This window comes from Nuphar pumila, chromosome 2 (assembly GCF_984573655.1).
Source record: "Nuphar pumila chromosome 2, dmNupPumi1.hap1.1, whole genome shotgun sequence".
Classification (NCBI taxonomy): domain Eukaryota; kingdom Viridiplantae; phylum Streptophyta; class Magnoliopsida; order Nymphaeales; family Nymphaeaceae; genus Nuphar; species Nuphar pumila.
In genome coordinates this window covers 852,177-870,764 of record NC_143250.1, presented here as the reverse complement: position 1 = coordinate 870,764, position 18,588 = coordinate 852,177, and the positions used below count along the sequence as shown (strand labels likewise).

Here is an 18,588-nt window from a genome sequence, read left to right as displayed (position 1 = left end):
TTGGGGAGGAATCATTGTGGATCCCGAGGCACCAACAGAGGGGGTCATATGGAATCTGGATGGTGTGGGGTCAAGTATAGAGCAGCAACCATCCTAAATCATGTGAGGTGGGTGATAGGGTAAGGATCGAAAATAGACTTTTGGTTTGACCCTTGGAGCTCACGTGGGCCAATGCTCCCACCTACTTGCTCCGAGCACGAGTGAGGTGATGTATCACATTTTGAGACCGTCAAAGTTTAATGAGTGTATTGATAGAGACCAATTTCCGCAATGTTGCTATGTGGAATCCATCTTCAGGGTACCAAAAGAGGTGAAAAGATTAGTTCTCATGCAAACATGGGACCCCAGTGCCCCGGACCAACTCACTTGGTTGCCATCGCACTCGTTCTCTTCAAAAGAGGTATGGGAGGCTATAAGAGAGAAGGGTCTTAAGCAAAAAACTTTCACCATGATTTGGACAAAGAAGGCCTTTCCTGAAGCTGCAATCACGCTTACATGGGCGGTTGAGGACTGTCTTCTCGCACAAGTGCGGCTACAAAAATTGGGCTTCCATCTCCCAAGCTGATGCCCGTTATGTGAAGGTGAGTCAGAAGATGCGGACAATTTATTCCTCCTTTGCCTGGTTTCAGCATACCTATGGAGAAGGGTATCAAATTTATATGGTGTGCAATGGAGGCCTTCCAGCAAGTTGGTAAGAGACCTTCACTCGTGGTTCTCCATCACTTTCGAGAACATACCCGGTGGAGTTGGGAGACATCCTTTCAAATCCTTATTTGGACAATTTGGAAATTGCGAAATCAACAACTTTTTGAAGGAGCAAAGAAAACCCCAACTCAGCTTCAGAAAGAAGGCCTTCATGCTATAGGAGAACACACCTTATGTATCCTTTACAACTCGGTAGATGCCATAGCTATCCCATGGAAGAGCCTACGTTATTGGACACCCCACCCACCACCAGGTTGGACCCAAATCAGTGTGTGGCATTTTCTACATGAACTGGCATTTCGGTTTCACAATCCAAAGCCACTCCGGAGTCTTCACTGAGGCCGGTTGTTTCACAATGATCGGCAACCTAGAGAGGAAGGAGTGGTGCGGGTGGCATCGCATACTCAGTCGGGTAGATTCCAGCTCATGGGTGGTTTTAGAAAGTGGAAGGTCAGACTTGGTAGCAAACATCAAACCGATCCTCCAAGGTAAGTACCAGTCCCTTGCTTTCCCAGTGGAGCTCATCCCAGCCATGTATAGTTTTGACATACAGCATGTTCATTTTAACTCTTAACATTATATGAAACATCTGGTCAAATTGGCCAAAGTGGGGTTGCACAAGTCCTGGAAGGACGACCCCCCGGACTGGTCCCCATTGAGGGATTGCACATAGTCATTTGTAAGGTTTCTTTTTTTTAGTTCAATAAATTCTGGTAGGGATCTGCCTAACCCCAGCTTGCCTTTCAAAAAAAAAGGTACGATCTGACCCTCAACCCTTATTTCATCTACACATGTGTTTCCTGCTTTCCAGATTTTACATTTTCAAGCTATAAACAGCCAAAAAATGTCACTATATCATCAAATTCCGCTCTCAAATCCCAGTTCGAAATCGAGAAACCAAACAGCAATCAACAAAAGTCAATGTACAAAGATAAGCTCCGATCTTACCCTACGATACCAATTGAATCAGCATCTAAAGCAAAACCAAACCGAATCAACGACTTCCATTTCAGAAACGTAAAAACGAAACGAAAAATCCACCAGATCTAACAAAAACAAAACTCCCCCAGTTTCTCGCGACAAGGATAATGAAACTAAAGGGGGATTGGGTTGATCTAGTCGCAGAATAAGAAAAAGACGAAGAAGAAGGAGAGAGAGAGAGAGAGAGATGCGCTACCGATAGAAATCGACGGATTTGAGCTTGCCGGAGGAGATCATGGTGGAAAAGCACGAGCGATCTCCGGAATTCCCCCTTCTCTTCTTCTTCTTTTTCTTCTTCTTCTTCGTGTCTCTAGGGTTTTAGGGGTCGTAACGCGGGAGCGGATTGCTAGAGCTGATCCAATTGTTGCACAGAGCAGCAGCATTTACGTTTCTTACCTTTTTAGGTGGTGTTTGTTTCATGCTCTTTCTCATGAAAGTGGTTCTCTTTCATAGAAAATAGGCCATCTTTCTTAAGAAAAGTGAAACAAACATGCTCACGAAAAGTACGTGGTAAGATTCATATGATAAATACAAAAAGGGACACTAGACGGTGAGTAAGGTTGAATGTGTCGAGCCCTTGGCAAGGGATAAAAGTCAATGGACAACACTAGACGGTGAGTAAGGTTGGACTTACACTTTCAAACGCCCCACCCCGTCCCGATCCTCATTAGTAAAATAACTAAAATACCTTTAAGGATGGTAGTGGATGGGAGAGAAATGAGGTCTCGCACCGCCTCGCCCCATTTGGACAAGGGATGGAAGACATGAAACGGGGATGGATGCAGAGTTGGAAGTTAAAATTAAAACCTGTGCGAGAATGAAGGCAGAATTTTGAGACTTTTTCAGGGTGGAGACCTTGTCTCCCGCCTCCACTCCCATCACTACTCCTGAGTGAGAGTGCAACAAATGCCCCTTTAACATTTCCTATTTAATCCTTTTGAATTTCATATTCAAAGTTGTGATCGGATCTATTCATTAAAAAAAAACTATTGGATCAATCTATATTGATTGATTGCCTCGAGATCCAAACTCATTTTTTCTGATCCATCGATTAAAAAGATTCATTCACTTCATAAAAAAAATACAAGGTAGAACCAATAAAGAGTTCTTTTTATATTCATCCTTGAAGTTGAATACCTCATTCAAAAAAAAAAATTTATCCAACCCATTAGAAACTATAGAAAAGGCAAATCGCTCAGGCTCTGTTATTGATAGAGTGAATAGATGTTATGGTAGAAAGAGGAATTGGGACAATGGATGAAAGGGGAGGTTGTGGGCCCACATCTGACAATTTGGATCACCCGGTTGCCAAATCAATGGTGGAAAGCGTATGAAAGCCAGCGATGGACGAACATGGCACGTGCTGATTGTTGGATGCGGTGTCTTTCTTTAAATACCGGATGCCCGGGGATTTGAAAGGGATAGTGATTAGTGGACCCTTTCTTTAGCAGCGTAGGATGGCGGTTCATCTATTTTCTTTGTTGGAGTTGGAGTAGAGGGTTGACACGACACGATCCGACTCGATGGAAAGTCAGTTGGAGTTAATTACATAGTTGCATATATGGCCATATTATGAAAGTTATCCTAATCTTATCATGATACTTTCAATAACTGATAACGTCCCAAAGGAATCATAGCGTTTTGGAAATATCATCCATATTTCAGATTCTTGTGATTTTATCATGATATCAACACAGTTTTATCTGTATGATTTAAAATTTTATTGTATTTTTTTATATTTTTGGAAACTTCATCGCAGGTTTGTCGTGATATGGTGCAGGGTAATTTCTTGGTCCCTCTTTTATCTGCGTCACGGTTCTTGATATGTCTTTGAAAACATTCCAAAAATGCTGTGATATTTTGCAAAATAATAGAGATTATAAATATGTAGATATTATAGCAAACATAAATATATTGTGACCTTATTATGATAGGACCATTTTTATCAGCAAAATCTTTTGTAAAACCTCTTGTTAAGATTATTTTCTTTTTATTGTTTTTAGGCTTTGTTGCAAACTTTCCTTTTTATGACAAGGAACCTTTGTAGAGACATGGGTCACTTAATGGGCCGGACCTATCGAAGAAAAAAAAAACATTGGGAAGAAAGGACGTTTTACTTACTTCCCATGCTTCATTGGCAAAACTCAAAAAGGATATTTTTGTTAGTGTAAAACTTAAGGACTACCTTCACTTTTTAGACATGATCCTTCTTTAAGAAACTCATTCCTTTCCAATTCATGTGAAAACATTTCAAAGTTTTATTTCCTTTTTTTATGAAGGATGGGAAAACCACCATCGGGATCAGAGACTTAGTCGCACCGGCTAAGTCTTTTATACTTAACCCATGGCGCACCCCTAGCAACAGGGAGTCACCTTGCTTCCAACTGAGCAAGGGCTTATCCTTGCCCTTATTAATGCAAGGGGCATGACACTAATGGGAATGAAACACTAATCACCCGTCTAGTTGCCAAGGCCCCCTCCACTACACCAAACGCTTCGTGGCTAAGCTTTATTTATTTACTTGGCTAAATAAGAATCATAGGAAGGGCCCACCAATATCATGGTATTACATATATCTGACATATATAGTTTTTAACAATAATTCAACCACAGATATTTCATTAGATGTGCCTAATGAAGATTTTGATAGAATTTTGCTTGCTTAGCTAAAAAGGGCCCCAAAACTGATTTGGCATCTAATAAGGAGATGCATTGGTTTAACAAGGTTCCTAAGGAGATGGATTCTTTTAATGAAAGAATCAAATTGTTCTCTTGTGACTTACATTGTAAAGTTGTGTTTAGAGTCTGATTTGATTTCGTTGAGTCTGATGTAAGCTACTCGGTTCAGGTTAATCAATACCCCAAAGGGGTAGCTCTTATACTTGGACTGTAAGAGACCTACGGGATAAATTGTGAATGAATTAAATGCATTCAGCTTTCTTTTGTTCACCCTCATTGTAATTGCTTCTTGTGATTGCAATTTTTTTCCCTCTATTCTCTCTTGCCCTCTTGCACCCTAATTACAAGCTTCTGCGAGTGGCAAGTGAGCGATAAGAAGGCTTATGGTGGTAAGGAAGGATCATTGTGCCGCACTGGCCTATTGAAAGAAATAAGTCTGTGACAAGTGGTACCAGAGTCCATTCTCGTGCTAGGGAAGGGGCTCTGGAGTCGGTGTCGACAAACGCACCGATAAGCTATGATTTGTGAGTAAGACATCATGGCGTCCTATCAAAACTTGCGTAACACCAAAGGCAAGACAGTTACCGAAGTTGAGAAGATGGGTTCACCTTGGAGCCAAGAGCAGATGACTGCAACTGTCAACAAGCTGATGGAAGATGTGACTTCGCACGAAGAAGCGATTTCACGTGCAGTTGAATTATTCGGTAGACTGAATGATGTAGTGGTGAGCCTACAAGAGCAGGTGCTCTTACTGATGGGATGGGTCACTTCGTTGACGACAATAGTGGTCAACTTGCAGACTGAAGTAGGAGAGCTTCAGTTAAAGAACCACACATTACAGCGGACAGTAACCCTAAATGGAGAAAATGGTGAGAGGTCATCAAGGATTGATGTGCCAAGACCAGCAAAGTTTAATGGTTCTCGCGACAGCAAGGCCATTGAGAATTTTTTGTTTCAAGTAAAAGACTACTTGAATATTCAAAACGTGACGGTTAAAGATCTTAGGATTAAGGCTACAATAGCTCTACTGGATGAAGATCACATCGCTTGGTGGAGGCGAAAGCGTAGTGACATGGAGAGGGGTCAATGTGTGATAAGCATCTTTGATGACTTCAAAATGAAATTGTGCAACTACTTTATATCGAAGAATGCACAAAGACAGGCTTACAGGATGGTATCAGATTTTAAATATACTGGTTTGTTGCAAGACTATGTCAGAACGTTCCAAAAGCTTATGCTTGAGGTGCCTAACATGCTAGATGAGGACAATCTCAACTAGTTCATTGTGAGACTTTAGCCATAGGCATAATCCAAAGTAAAAAGAGCAACCTCAGTATTTTGGAAGATGTATATGTGACGACTGAGCGCTTAGTTGACACTCAATGCAAGCCCTTTACCCCATCAACCAAGGTTAGGAAGAAGTCTGACCACAGAGGCAAGAAGGATGAGCGACATGACAACAAAGGTGAGGCATTGACATCTCACCAATTTGATAAGAATCTGAACTTCAAAAAGTATAACAACAGCAACAAAGGAGCAGTTGTTACTTATTGGTTCTATGGGGATAGGCATATCGTCAAGCAGTGCTCGAAGCGTCTTGTAAAGGATGATGGGCAAGCTAATATGGTGCAGGCAAAATGTAGTGATACTGAGACCATACAACCAAGGATGAAGGTTATGTAATTGATTAACGCAGTTGAAAACATACAGGTCAATAAGGAACTCATGTATCTAAAAATCATTACGAATAGAAAGTCTACTTCAACAATGGTAGACTCCGGAGCCACACACAATTTTTTCTCGTCGGAAGAGGCGGAGTGGTTAGGCATGAAGCCTAGGCCAAAGTAGAGGACCATCAAGACAGTGAGCTTTGAGGTCAAACCCATCCTTAGTGAAGCAAGAGATGTGGTTATCCAAATTGGGAGTTGGGTCGGCAAGGCCAACTTCTCTGCGGTGCCCTGAACGATTTTAAAATGATTTTTGGTGTGGAGTTTCTACACAACCAAAATATGATGATGCTGCCAAAGTTTAACTCATTGACGATTATAGGGTCAAACTTGTCACACACAGTTCAATGCCTTACTTAGAATGGCAAGACTACAATGTTATCAATAATGCAATTGAAGAAGGGTGTCAAGCATGGAGAGCAAATATTTTTAGTTGTCGTGCACGCAGAATAAGGGAAGGTACATATAGCAGTATTGCTAGCCCTAGCCCCACTATTGGCGAAGTTTTGGGGAGTGATGCCTTAAGAATTATCAAAGTGTCTACCACCAATATGCGAGGTTGACCATAAGATTGAGTTGACCCGAGAAGCAAAGCCTCCTTCAATGGTTTCATACCGCATGGGGCCAATTGAGCTAAAGAAGTTGCACAGGCAGCTAGACAAGATATTGGATACAGGCATCGTTTGTTTATCAAAAGTACCATTTGGTGCCCCAGTCCTATTTTAGATGAAACATGATGGCTCCAAGCGGTTATATATAGGGGTAGCAAAATTTGACATGACCTACCAACCCCCTTCTTAGCCGGGTTCGGGTTTGGCTTAAACGGGTTCGTGTCGTAAACGGGTCGACTCGCCTAACCCGTTTATTAAATGGGTCGGGTTCATGTTAGGGGTATGCCAACCCGCCAACCCGGCTGACTCGTTTAATAAATGGGTTAGGCGGGCGGGTCAACCCGTTTACCCGAACACGACCCGCCAACCTGTTTACCCGAACCTGCCCCACCAACCTGTTTACCCGACCCGACCCATTTATTGAATGGGTTAAACGTGTCGTGTCGGGTTACCCGTTTAATAAATAGGTCAGGTTCGTGTTTGCCACAGCCGACCCGTTTAATAAACAGGTCAGGTTCGTGTTGAGGCATGCTGACCCGCCAACCCGACCCGATTGCCACCCCTAGTTATATGTGGACTACCATGCGCTAAACAAGGACACGGTAAAGAACAAATACCCATTGCCACTAATAGCGAACTTGTTCGATCAGTTGGGCAGTGTCTGAGTCTTTTCAAAGCTAGACTTGAGATCGAGTTACTAGCAGATAAAGATTGCAGATGGTAATGAGTCGAAGATAACTTGCATCACCCGCTATGGTGCTTACAAATTCTTAGTAATGTCATTCGAGTTGACAAATGCTCTAGCCATATTCACGACCCTAATGAATCAGATTTTTTATCCTTAGACAAGTTTGTGGTAGTCTACTTGGATGACATCATGATCTATAGCAACAACATGAAGAAACATGTTGTGTACTTGCGAACAGTGTTTTAGGTACTAAAAGTGAATGACCTCTGTGTTAAATGAGAGGATTGTCTCTTCGATCAGGAGAAGATCAACTTCATTGGCCACGTTGTGGGGCATGGTATGCTACACATGGATGGGCAAAAGATAAGAGCCATCCAAGAATGAGTTTTGCCAAGCAAAGTGTCAGAGTTATGGTTATTCCTTGGTTTGGCGAATTACTATCGGCGATTCATTGAAGGTTATTCTCTCATTGTTGCGCCCCTCACTGACTTGTTAAAGAAGAATCATGTTTGTCTCTAGATAGGAGCATGTCAAGATGTCTTCGACGACTTGAAGAAAGCCTTAATAAGGGTGTCACTGTTGTGACTGCCTGATCACTCGAAACCCTTTGAGGTCCACACAGACGCCTCAGACTTTGCCATCTGTGGAGTTATTATGCAGGATGGTCATCCAATCGCATATAAGAGTCGTAAGCTAAAGGATGTAGAGAGGTGTTACACGGTGCATGAATGTGATATAACAGTCATCGTGTATGGCCTCAGAACCTGGCGACACTATCTTTTTGGTGCCCAATGCATCGTCAAGATGAACAATGTTGCCATGAACTATTTTCAGACACAGAAGAAGCTGATGCGAAAACAAGCTTGGTGGTAAATGTTTTTGGCTAAGTTCGACTTTGCCTTAAAGTACAAGGTTGGGAAGACCAATATAGTTGTAGACGCCTTGAGCCGCAGGGTTGAACTGGTTGTTGTGCGTGCAGAGCCTTTCGAAGTACATTTGGAGGGCGCTTTGCTGAGCTACATCCATGAAGGTACGCAGCAGAATCCAATGATGCAACACCTTGTTTCTCTGGCACAAGCAGGGAAGACTCAGTGATTTTGGCTATAGGATAACCTCCTCGTGACAAAAGAGGGACGCGTCTTCATGCCGCGGTAGGAAAGCCTCCATCGAGAATTGCTTAAGGAGTGCCATGATACATTATGGACCGACCATCATGGTCAGGAGCGAACCTTAACACTCCTTGAGCGCAGCTACTATTGGTTGCAGATGAGAGACAACATGGAGGAGTATGTGCGAATATGCCTCGTCTGCCAGCAAAAAAAGGGGACCAACCAGAAGATAGACTGTTTCCTTGAGCCTCTACCAATTCTAGAACGTTCTTAGAAAAGCATCTTCATAGACTTCATTGTTAGTTTGCCGAAGGTAGATGGCACCAACTCTATCCTAGCGGTGGTTCATCGTTTCTCAAAATATGCCACATTCATTCCAACTTTTAAGGAGTGCCTTGTAGAGTTGTTTGTAAAGCATGTGATGAAGCACTGGGGAATACCAAACAACCTTGTGAGTGATCGTGATGCTCGCTTCACGGGCAAGTTCTAGCATGCAGTATTTTGGTTACCTGGCTCTAATTTACTATTTTCAATAAGCTTTCATCCGCAGATCAATGGGCAAACATAGCACATCAACGGGATATTTGAGCAATACCTTAGGTACTTTATTAGTGTCAATCAGAAAAATTAGGTAAAGCTCATTGACGTAACATAATTCTGTTATAATCTGCAGAAGAGTGAGTCTTCAGGCCACAACTTATTTGAAATAGCCACGGGGCAGCAGCCGCCGACCCTACACACTCTTGTTGTGCAAGAAAAGGGAAGGTCATCCTTTAGCTATCAGTTTGTTCGAGACTGACATGAGCATAATGAGTTGGCGAAGGCATTCCTACACAAAGCGACAAAGAGAATGAAGAAGTGGTCAGACATGCATCGTCGATCTGCTGAGTTTCAAGTTGGGGACCAAAGTATTGGTGAAGCTTTATCCTGATTGCAAAGGCATCTTTCGAGGGCGACATCGCAGATTAATAAAAAAGTATGAAGGACCATTCATCATCACAAAGAAGGTGGGCAAACTGATGTACAAGTTAGAATTGACCCCAGATTTCAAGGTGCACCCGGTGTTCCATGTGTGCAACCTCAAACAGTTTCATACAAATGATGGAAATCGAGAATATAACATGTCACAACGCGCTCTCATCATGTGGAGGGCACCGGCAACACAACAAGCCGAGAAGCACCTTAGTCAGATCCTTCGCCACAAGGTCAACTACTTGGGCGAAACAAAGAAATACCTAGTGCAGTGGGAGGAAACATCAAAACCTATGTGAGAGCCAGCTTTTCGGATGAACAGACGCTATCCGGCTGAAGTCAGGGCTTACCATAAAACAGATGGATCCGAGGATGAGGCATGATTTGAGGGGAGAGCATGTTCTCTTATGACTTATATTGTAAAGTTGCGTCTAGAGTCTGTTTTGCTTTCGTTGAGTCTGATGTAAGTTGTCTGGTTCAGGTTAATCAATACCCCGAAGAAGCAGCCTGTATACTTGAACTGTAAGAGACCTAGAGGCTAAATTGTGAATGAATTAAATGCGTTGAGCTTTTTTTTGTTCACCCTCGTTGTGATCGCTTCTTGTGATTGCAATTCTTCTTCCTCTATTCTCTCTTATCCTCTTGCACTCTGATTACAAGCTTCCGCAACCGGCAAGCAAGTGATAAGAAAGTTTGCGATGGTAAAGAAGGATCGTTGCACCGCACTGTCTTATTGAAGAAAATAGGCCCGTGACACAAATGTTCAGGAAATATCTCTTAAATTGAGTGGCAAAACTTCTAAGAGTAGCTAATGCACGTCACTTTGTGTTGGGACGTTGCAAGTTCTAATCCCAATGGTATCATTGTATAACTGGTAAAGGTCTTTCTAACCCCCGCTTGCCTATCAAAAAAAATTGAGTGGCAAAACTGCTATGTTGAAAAAAGGTTTCTTATCTCGACCCCTAAAAAGTGAGTCGTTTAAGGAAAGTTAAAACGATAAAGAGTTTAATGGGAAACCCAACATGGGTCTTGGATCTCTTGATCTTAGACCTGGAGCTGTAAATGAAAATCAAGGTCCATCATAGAATAGTAATATTAAGCTTGGGTCTTGGAATTTTGTTTGAGGGCTATTTCTTGAAAATTGTCTCGTATTTTTGGGATTGGCTTCCTCTTAGGAATTATCTTTGTAAATTGTTTTTTTTATTAATGAACTGGCATGGGCCAGACTAACCCCGGGCCTATAAAAAAACACATACACACAAACAAGCTTTCATCCAATCTTCACAAGAATGTCAACCTGCTCAGGTAACACTAGCCTAGGAGGAGAAGGATCACTTCCAATAACTATCATAGCCCTGACCTGTAACATATATAGCATTGAGAGCAACATCGAAACCACCTATAATGGAATGAGTTGGCTCATTGCGGGAGAAGTATAATAAGTTGCGCTTTTGAGGGTTTATGTTAAACTAAAGAAGCCACTTTTATTTAACCATTAAGAATATTCTTGTCTCTTGCACCTTTTTTAATTTAGATGAGGCTTTTCTTCTACCATGCTTTTATTCTAATTTGACACTTCCTTTTTCTTTTTTTTGAAACAGAGGGCTCGGCCTGGTTGGTAGGAGATGTCAGTGCAAGTCTCCTTGTGGTGAGACGTTGCAGGTTCAAAGCCCAGTGGTACGTTGAATAACTGGTGGGGTCTGGCTAACCCCAGCTTGCCTTTCAAAAAAAAAAAGAACCTTCTTTGTTATTCTAATTTGCCACTTCAACAGCTCCCCTCCACAACCTATTGAATTGGTGAACAAACCCAGCTAGGCCTGCAGGTTGGAATGTCACTACCTTTATGTGCTTAAAATGCAAAACACACTTAATCTTGGATTATAGCAAATGCAAAATCCAGTGCAATACAATATTCTCCACAACGTACCGAGTTACGAGAACACCATATCTTGTGTTGGTAGAAATGTACGACGCTTTGTGACTTATGATAGATCAATGCCGCACAGTTCTGTCGTAGGCCTGAGTTTTTAATTCAGCCAAGGCCTGCCATGGCAATGACTCTTTTTTTAAAGGTAAGCTGGGGTTAGGCAGACCCCTACCAGTTATACAACTATACCAATGGGATTTGAACTTGCAACTTCCCAACACAAGGTGACGTGCACTAGCTGCTCCTACCAGACAAGCGGAGCCACCCACCGTTGGTGCAATGGCAATGACTTGCTTGGTGTATGATGGAACAAACTACAGAGAGAGAGAGAGAGAGAGAGAGAGAGAGAGTTGTATAAATAAAATAATTTGAGTACTCTGGTTAAGGGGGTAACAAGTTGGTGGGGCCTACAGCTTCGCCTCAAGTGCACTTTGCCAATCTCTGCTTTGGATAGCACCAAATCAGGATCCACCAGAGTTAGGTTTCACTCATACCCTATGTCATCCTCCATCTTCATACTCCTCTTAAATCTTATTGCTTAAAATTGTTTTGATTAAACTTGGCCCTATAGATAGATTCAGCATGGTAAATTTTAGTAAGGATCGTATTCTTTCAATTAAAAAATATGATTTTGAAATCACAAAATTTTGTGTTTTGTGAACCGTTGATTTTTGGATCACCAAAAAATCCTGCACACAAGTCTGATTTCGGCAATTTAAATGTCGATCTTCACTAAATGAAAGATGTATATCACATCTGTAGAGTTCGATTTGATCAAATCAACTTTTATCAATGAAATCCCAAGAACGGGTATGAAGATAGGGATCACATAGGGGATGAGTGGAGCCGATCTAGGATTCAGCATCTTGTGGTTTGTGGTGTGCATGAAAGCAAGACGAAAGTGGGGGCTGGAGACATGAAGGGGATCGTGGGTCAAGACTCGGCCTGCAGTGCCCTGTTTAGTGTTTGGAACCAAAATGAGCTAGCCATAAGGAATGAGGTGGGTTGAGAGTTGTCAGAGTTCCCCATATCTTTCTCTTTCCTTAGCCTTTGAGGGGTATCTTCTACAGATGAGTTATGCGGTCTCCCCATCGATTATCCAATTTTTCTCAAAACTCTTATTGTTTACACCACTAGGGCCTTCACCTCATCATTGTCTAGAGAAGGATGCCCCAAAACCAAAGCCATTTTCATCTTGTGAGAAGCCAGATTACATAACTTGAATCTAAGAGAACTTGGTCACTTTCTCAAATTAAGAATCCTGATTTGTTGTTGTAGCTATGTAACCATATTTGATGCATGTTTGGATGCAACCCAGATTGAGTTTTACTGAATTTATTATTAGTAATGAGAATGCACAAAGACCATGAAATTCTAAATCTTCTGCAAAATCAAATTTCCTTGATTTTCGGATTTCCTACTGCATGAAGAAGATTCCTAACTTATGTTGGTTCACCTTAGGCCACATTCTTTAAGCTAGTGGGGGAGTCCAAACCAAACCATTCAAGATATTCCTACCAAAATGACGTTTCAAACCTCTTGATTTAATGCATGCACATGCCGGGGTCTATTTCTCGATCCCACCTTCCTCTCTTTTCTTTGCTACTTTCCCACTTCAAAATATCCAATCTTTCTGGTCGGTTGCAGATAGAGGCCATCAATTTAACAGCCAATTAGCCCTTTGATTGCGGCACCGATGCCCCGGTCTGTCCCTAATAACATATTCATTTGTGGATTCTCATTTTGGGCTTTTCTTATTGCAATGCGTAAGTACTCGTTTGCTAATTTAACAATCTATGTCATATGATACAAGACATGCAGGAAGACTCATAGGAAGTGAATAATTGAACAGTGGGCACGAATTTCAATGACCAATCGCATTTTGAACATGGCAAAAGGGTGGAACCATGTTAAGTTGGTGAACCACCATATGACATTACTAGTACGATTCTGAAATGGTGCAGTGTATTCCATTGCTCATAAAAGGCTTCATGTACCTAGCTAGATGGGTCGGCTTAAAGTGTTCATGTTGAAGAACGTCAAGAGTTCAATACCTGGGTGTGCGTCCCTTGTCTTAAGGCCAAAGCGGCAGGGTTTCTACTGGGCAGACATGGCAGTTAAGTGGTTTAACCGCTTGAAGGTAAGCTATTGTCAAACTTTCACAGCCCCCACCATCTGAATCGAGGTTCCCACCATTAAATATCAGCAAAAAAAAACTATGTATTCAATTACTTTAAAGAGTCGCCGAATTAAGAATCTTGTTTGAAAAAATCCATGGGCTATAAAATGATGGAAGATATAGGAATTTGACACAATTTAACCTTCATTTATGTGTATATGGGATTGGGAGTTGGTACATACAACTATAGGTACATGTTATGTATAAAGGGGCCATCTCTGGTAGTTTTTTTCGCAAATCCAACCTCGCATCTATGTTGGACATGTTCCATTTGTCAGGAATCGACTGTTGATTTGTTTTCTTGATGAAAAAACACGATCCTTTGATGTTCCAATACTTACAAAAATTTTGATCCGTTGATTTTGAAGTCCTAAAACAATTATTCAAGTCAGTCTGCAGATAACTCATAGGCTAATATCTACAAAATCAAGTATACCCATAACATCTGATCAGATTAAAAAGGAAAAAGAAAAAAACCCTTGAAAATGCATCTTTTATACCTAAGCTATTTGCACCTCTCTCTATCTATCTCTCTCTCTCTCTCTCTCTCTCTCTATATATATATATATATATATATATATATATATATATATAGAGAGAGAGAGAGAGAGAGAGAGAGAGAGTAATGGGTAGGTGCTAAATGATATGTGCTAAATGGGCTTTTTTGCTCTTCCAGTATTTTTTTTGCAGTTCCAACCCCATAAATGGGTTGGGCATGGTCGATTTACGAGAAACCAATACCTGCATCATGCGTTTTCAATGAAAACAATGATATTTAGAGCCTTGAAAATTTATAAAGATTTTAGACCGTTGATTCTTTTAACCTTATAAAAACCCACTCCTGTGTCTCAATCGAACATTTAAAGAAGTGATCTCTATAAAATCAAGTTCATGGATCACATCTGTACGGTAAGGAATGTTTCAACTATACAAGAAACCCCGGTGAAACCATCAATCACTTGTAATTGGTATTTATGAATTGCATTCATTAATGAAATTACTGTGAACTCAAGGAATGGGGGCCTTCTAACACCATATACTTCTGCTCAAAACAAAGAAATAAAAGGCAAAGAAGTCCATTGAAAAAAAAATACAGAGGATAAAAGAGGGCAGATGGAGGCAGAAAGAATGAGGTTGCTGTACATAATTCATTGCACATATGTTCAATTATCCAATTTAGTCCATTAGCATTGATACAGGTACGAGGCATAAGCCCCACTTCTTCAGTTCTGTACAGTCATTTTCACCAGCAAAATGAAACACCTTGTTTCTGTCCTGTAGCTGCAACGTGGAGCAGTTGCTTGAATAATTATCCGCCTGTTTCCAAAAGCCCGTGAATTAATAGACATAATTCAAATGAAAGCAATGCAAAAGAGCATACAGGGTAATTTTATCACCAATCATGTCATTAGTTTATTTGATCTTCCACCCCATTTTATTCATTTGTACCTTCGTTTTTTTCGGCTAGGACAAGGCAAAACCCCCATTACCAACTGAAAATAGGTAGGCCTTCCATCGATAAAACTCATGAAGAATTACCGACCCACCAGAGAGCACACCTGGAGCAGATCTAGTAGCATAAAAACAGGGTAGTGATTTTCTGTGTTTTGTATGGCCCGAGTACTTTGTAGAGTACTCGAGTCTGATCATCTAACCACTCCTCGAGCACACTCAGCTTCGACCTTGCGGCAAAGGATGCCCCCAATGGGTTTTGAAGCATGACCGTCCCATGTCAGATGGACCTCGTGGCTTTTAATTTTTCTTGTGATTATTTAGAAATGATCATTTGAGAGAGAGAGAGAGAGAGAGAGAGAGAGAGAGAGATTAATATACCTGAGAAATCACATGGTTTCTGTCATTCTTGCATGAATTTATGACCGAGGTTATCCCACTATCCTATTAACAAAACCATGGAAACACATTAAGCCATGAGAAATGGAAAGGATGAAACGGAAGAAAAAAGAAGACAGAACTAAAAGATAAGTTAGCCCCAAGGGGTTTGGTGTAGTAAAAGGGGCCTTGGTCATTAGACGGGGGCATTAATGAGGGCAAGGGATAAGCTTTTGCGACTCCCTGGGAGCAAGAGGAGCGCCACGGGTTTAAACTGTCCGGCGGTGGCTTAGCCAGCACGATTAGGTTTCTGATTCCGAGGGTTGTTTTCCGTCCATAGAAAAAAAAAAGTTTTCTAGATGCTCACCCTTGGGCTGCTCACAGGGGAGCTGGCAGTGTCCTCGAAAGGGTTTTCATCCAACGCAGCCATCGTCTTCCTCCTCTTGAAGCTCAGATCCTTGCATGCCTTTCGTGTCGAGAACCCCGTGCGGTATAATAGTTTTGTTGGAACAGCAGATGCAGCATCTGACACAGTTGAAGAGCCCCCAGATTCAGATGAGCTGCTGCTCTTTGCCCCTCTCTCTTGTTTCATGAAATCTTCAAAGTACATAGTCCATCCGGATTCTTGAGACCCTTCTCTTTCTTCTGAAAGGATGGTGTGATCCGCCGATGCCTTCATCACAACAGAAAAGTGTTTGCGAATTTCTAGTTACAAGAATAAGGGCTGTCTGTCAATAATATTTATAGGGTGATGGAGTTACTCAAGGAAAGGATTGATGATATTATTATATATATCGAGGCGAAGTTGAAAGCAGCAGTTGGTTGGAGAGAGGTAGCGTTCAATGAAAGCAAAAAGGCAATTGACCCACAAAGGCATAAGAATTTTTTTATGGAACTGTTTGTGGGGTAAAAATTTCAACAAAATATTTATAGGTGACAGGTTTTTCCTTGAAAAACTAGCATGAGGGTCCCATGAACCTTTCATGGTATTGACTTACTGAATGGGAATTTAATTTATAAAATGAAGTCATGACAGCATTACCTCCATGGTTCTTGGTACATGGTAATACGGTGTTTTATTTTTAACGGGGATGGTCTCAGTATAATAATATTGCTGATACACCTAGTATGCCCTCTTAAATATAAGATTTCATGTGTTACAAGTGAAATGAGTGATTTGAAGCTTATTCCATGAGTGACATACAAGTTCCTAATCATTTGTAGCACGGTCATGATACCCTTGTAGATCTCTATAATGTCTAATTATCGGTGAAGTTCTCCGGAATAGTCATCTTTGTGATGAACGGTAGAGGATGGCTCAGTGACCACTAAATCAGGTAGGGATACCATCGTAATTTACTTCAGCAAAGAGCGTTTCAAGTGCTCTCTTAGAGTTGTCGGCCATAAACAAATTTTGCAAACCCACTGCTTGTGTGAATGTTATAGTATTTTTAAACAAATTTCAAAATGCTATCCATCAGTATTTGCCATTGTGGAAAACAAATTTTTGGCATATCTTCAGCATTTAGAAAATGAAAATGCATAACATGAGCATAAGGTGCATTTCTCCAACCATTTGTTGTAAAGAAAAAATTCTTCTTTTGGAGTGTGAGCAAGGATGAGTGGTGGTAGAAGAACAAAACCATTTTATCCCGGCTAACATAATCATGAGCTGTAAGGTAGAAAAAACTATTTTATTCATAATAGAATAGACATGAGATGTAGTTATAAGGAACACATGAGATGAGACCCGTTCTCACCATCTTCCTATATGGTCACCTGAAGACTTCTTTTTGTGGGACTAACGGCTACGTTGGTAATGAATAGACTTCCATCTTTACGAGCCCTAACGACTATGTAGGTCATGAGTAGACTTCCATCTCTGTGAGCCATGACTTTGGTGCAATTGATATGGAAACTAAAAAAGAGTACAAGACGGCCACAAAGTTTTCAATTACTGCTGGTGTCTTAGATGGTTGTTGAAAAAGTTCTGGCTTGATTGGATCAGCTTAATTCCTTGGGAGTCCACAGAATTTGCCTTAGTCTTGTTGGATCTGTTGATGAAGAGTGCTGAGTTGAGACTTAATCAAAGTACACAGAACAGAGAGGGATAGAGAGAGAGAAAGGGAATCTTCAGGAATTTGCCCCAACTGGTGGAGAGGGTGGTGTGTGTTATTTCTGGAACACAAATTTGCGTGTTCATGTGTGTACACAGAGGAATATCTTGGGACTCGTGATAATTCATATACAAAGGTTGCCCACGATGACTTTATAATAAAATAACATATAAAAAAGGTATATATGCTTTTGACAGAAATATCCTCCCGTAAGACAAATATGCGTTGGATGAAAATGTCCTCCCGCTCCTGTAAGATAAAACAATTTTTTCTTGGGCTTATGTTTGAGACTCGGTTTCTTATGGATCAGACCCAACTTGTTTAGGTTTAGGGTTGTCGTCCTTGCCTTGTATAAATTTTTTTTTCTCTTGTAACTGTTGAAAAGAGCAATAAGATTTTTCTCTAGCCGGCTATGATTTTTTTTACTCTTTATTGAAAAGAGCGATTTACAGTAGAAATCAAATCAAAGAGTAACCCTTTCTGGCAGGAGAACATTTTTGTTCTTTACTCGAAACATCATTTTATGGCGCTAATGGCGGGAAAGGATACTTAAGTCTTTGCAAATGCACCAAACTCCGATGCTAAGTGATGCCGACACACATGGGGATACGAGCCCCACTTGCTTACATACATGGTGCTCATTCAGACTTGAGAACTGTTCCGAGGGGGAACATATAACCTGTGGGGCTTTCATGTCAGTTTCATTGTGTTTAAATCACTGATGTATACCCTGAGTTGGATGGGGACATGCTATAGTCAAAAGTTGATTATACCACTTAACCATATTGAATGATAAAGAAATTAAAACATGACATATATACTAGACCAGAGGACATTATAACCAAATGGTAAACATCAAAATGTATTTTCTTAATGTTTGGGAGAAAGATAATTCAGACAAAATTAAACAACTAGGAGAGCTAACGAGGATTTCCAATTCTAGCACGTTGGTAACCATTTACACGGTGCAGAAATAAATGGAAGGTGAAGAAAACATCCAGCATACTGCTACTTTATGGGTCTTAGATAACACAGTTGCAGAAAGGAACAACAAAATTTTGTT

At 41.0% G+C, this 18,588-nt stretch overlaps 2 protein-coding genes across 4 annotated transcripts in view; both read right to left on the bottom strand.

The window, feature by feature from the left end:
- The window catches only part of LOC149844376 (protein disulfide isomerase-like 5-4), a 37,397-nt gene extending 35,337 nt beyond the window's left edge, over nt 1-2,060 (bottom strand). Inside the window, exon 1 of one of the 3 annotated variants that reach the window (XM_089994345.1) lies at nt 1,883-2,060. In XM_089994345.1, the coding sequence (XP_089850471.1) occupies nt 1,883-1,923 (41 nt within the window). In that variant the 5' untranslated portion in view covers nt 1,924-2,060. The remainder of the gene's footprint in view (nt 1-1,882) is intronic. The other 2 variants (XM_089994350.1, XM_089994356.1) reach the window with 2 other exon arrangements.
- A 12,632-nt stretch (nt 2,061-14,692) lies between these two features.
- On the bottom strand, nt 14,693-16,087 carry LOC149844375 (vascular-related unknown protein 4-like). Its single transcript, XM_089997136.1, has 3 exons — nt 15,776-16,087; nt 15,412-15,474; nt 14,693-14,895 (listed from the first exon to the last, which is right to left on the bottom strand). The coding sequence occupies exons 1-3, from the start codon at nt 16,085-16,087 to the stop codon at nt 14,755-14,757; spliced, it is 516 nt and encodes a 171-aa protein (XP_089853262.1). The 3' UTR covers nt 14,693-14,754.
- Nucleotides 16,088-18,588: the final 2,501 nt, after the last annotated feature.

Coding starts and splice junctions, on each gene's coding strand:
- LOC149844375 (XM_089997136.1), bottom strand. CDS start 16,087: ATGAAGGCATCGGCGGATCACACCATCCTTTCAGAAGAAAGAGAAGGG. Junction 15,475..15,775: donor CCCCTGTGAGCAGCCCAAGG/GTGAGCATCTAG, acceptor TTTTGTTAATAG/GATAGTGGGATAACCTCGGT. Junction 14,896..15,411: donor GAAACCATGTGATTTCTCAG/GTATATTAATCT, acceptor TTTTGGAAACAG/GCGGATAATTATTCAAGCAA.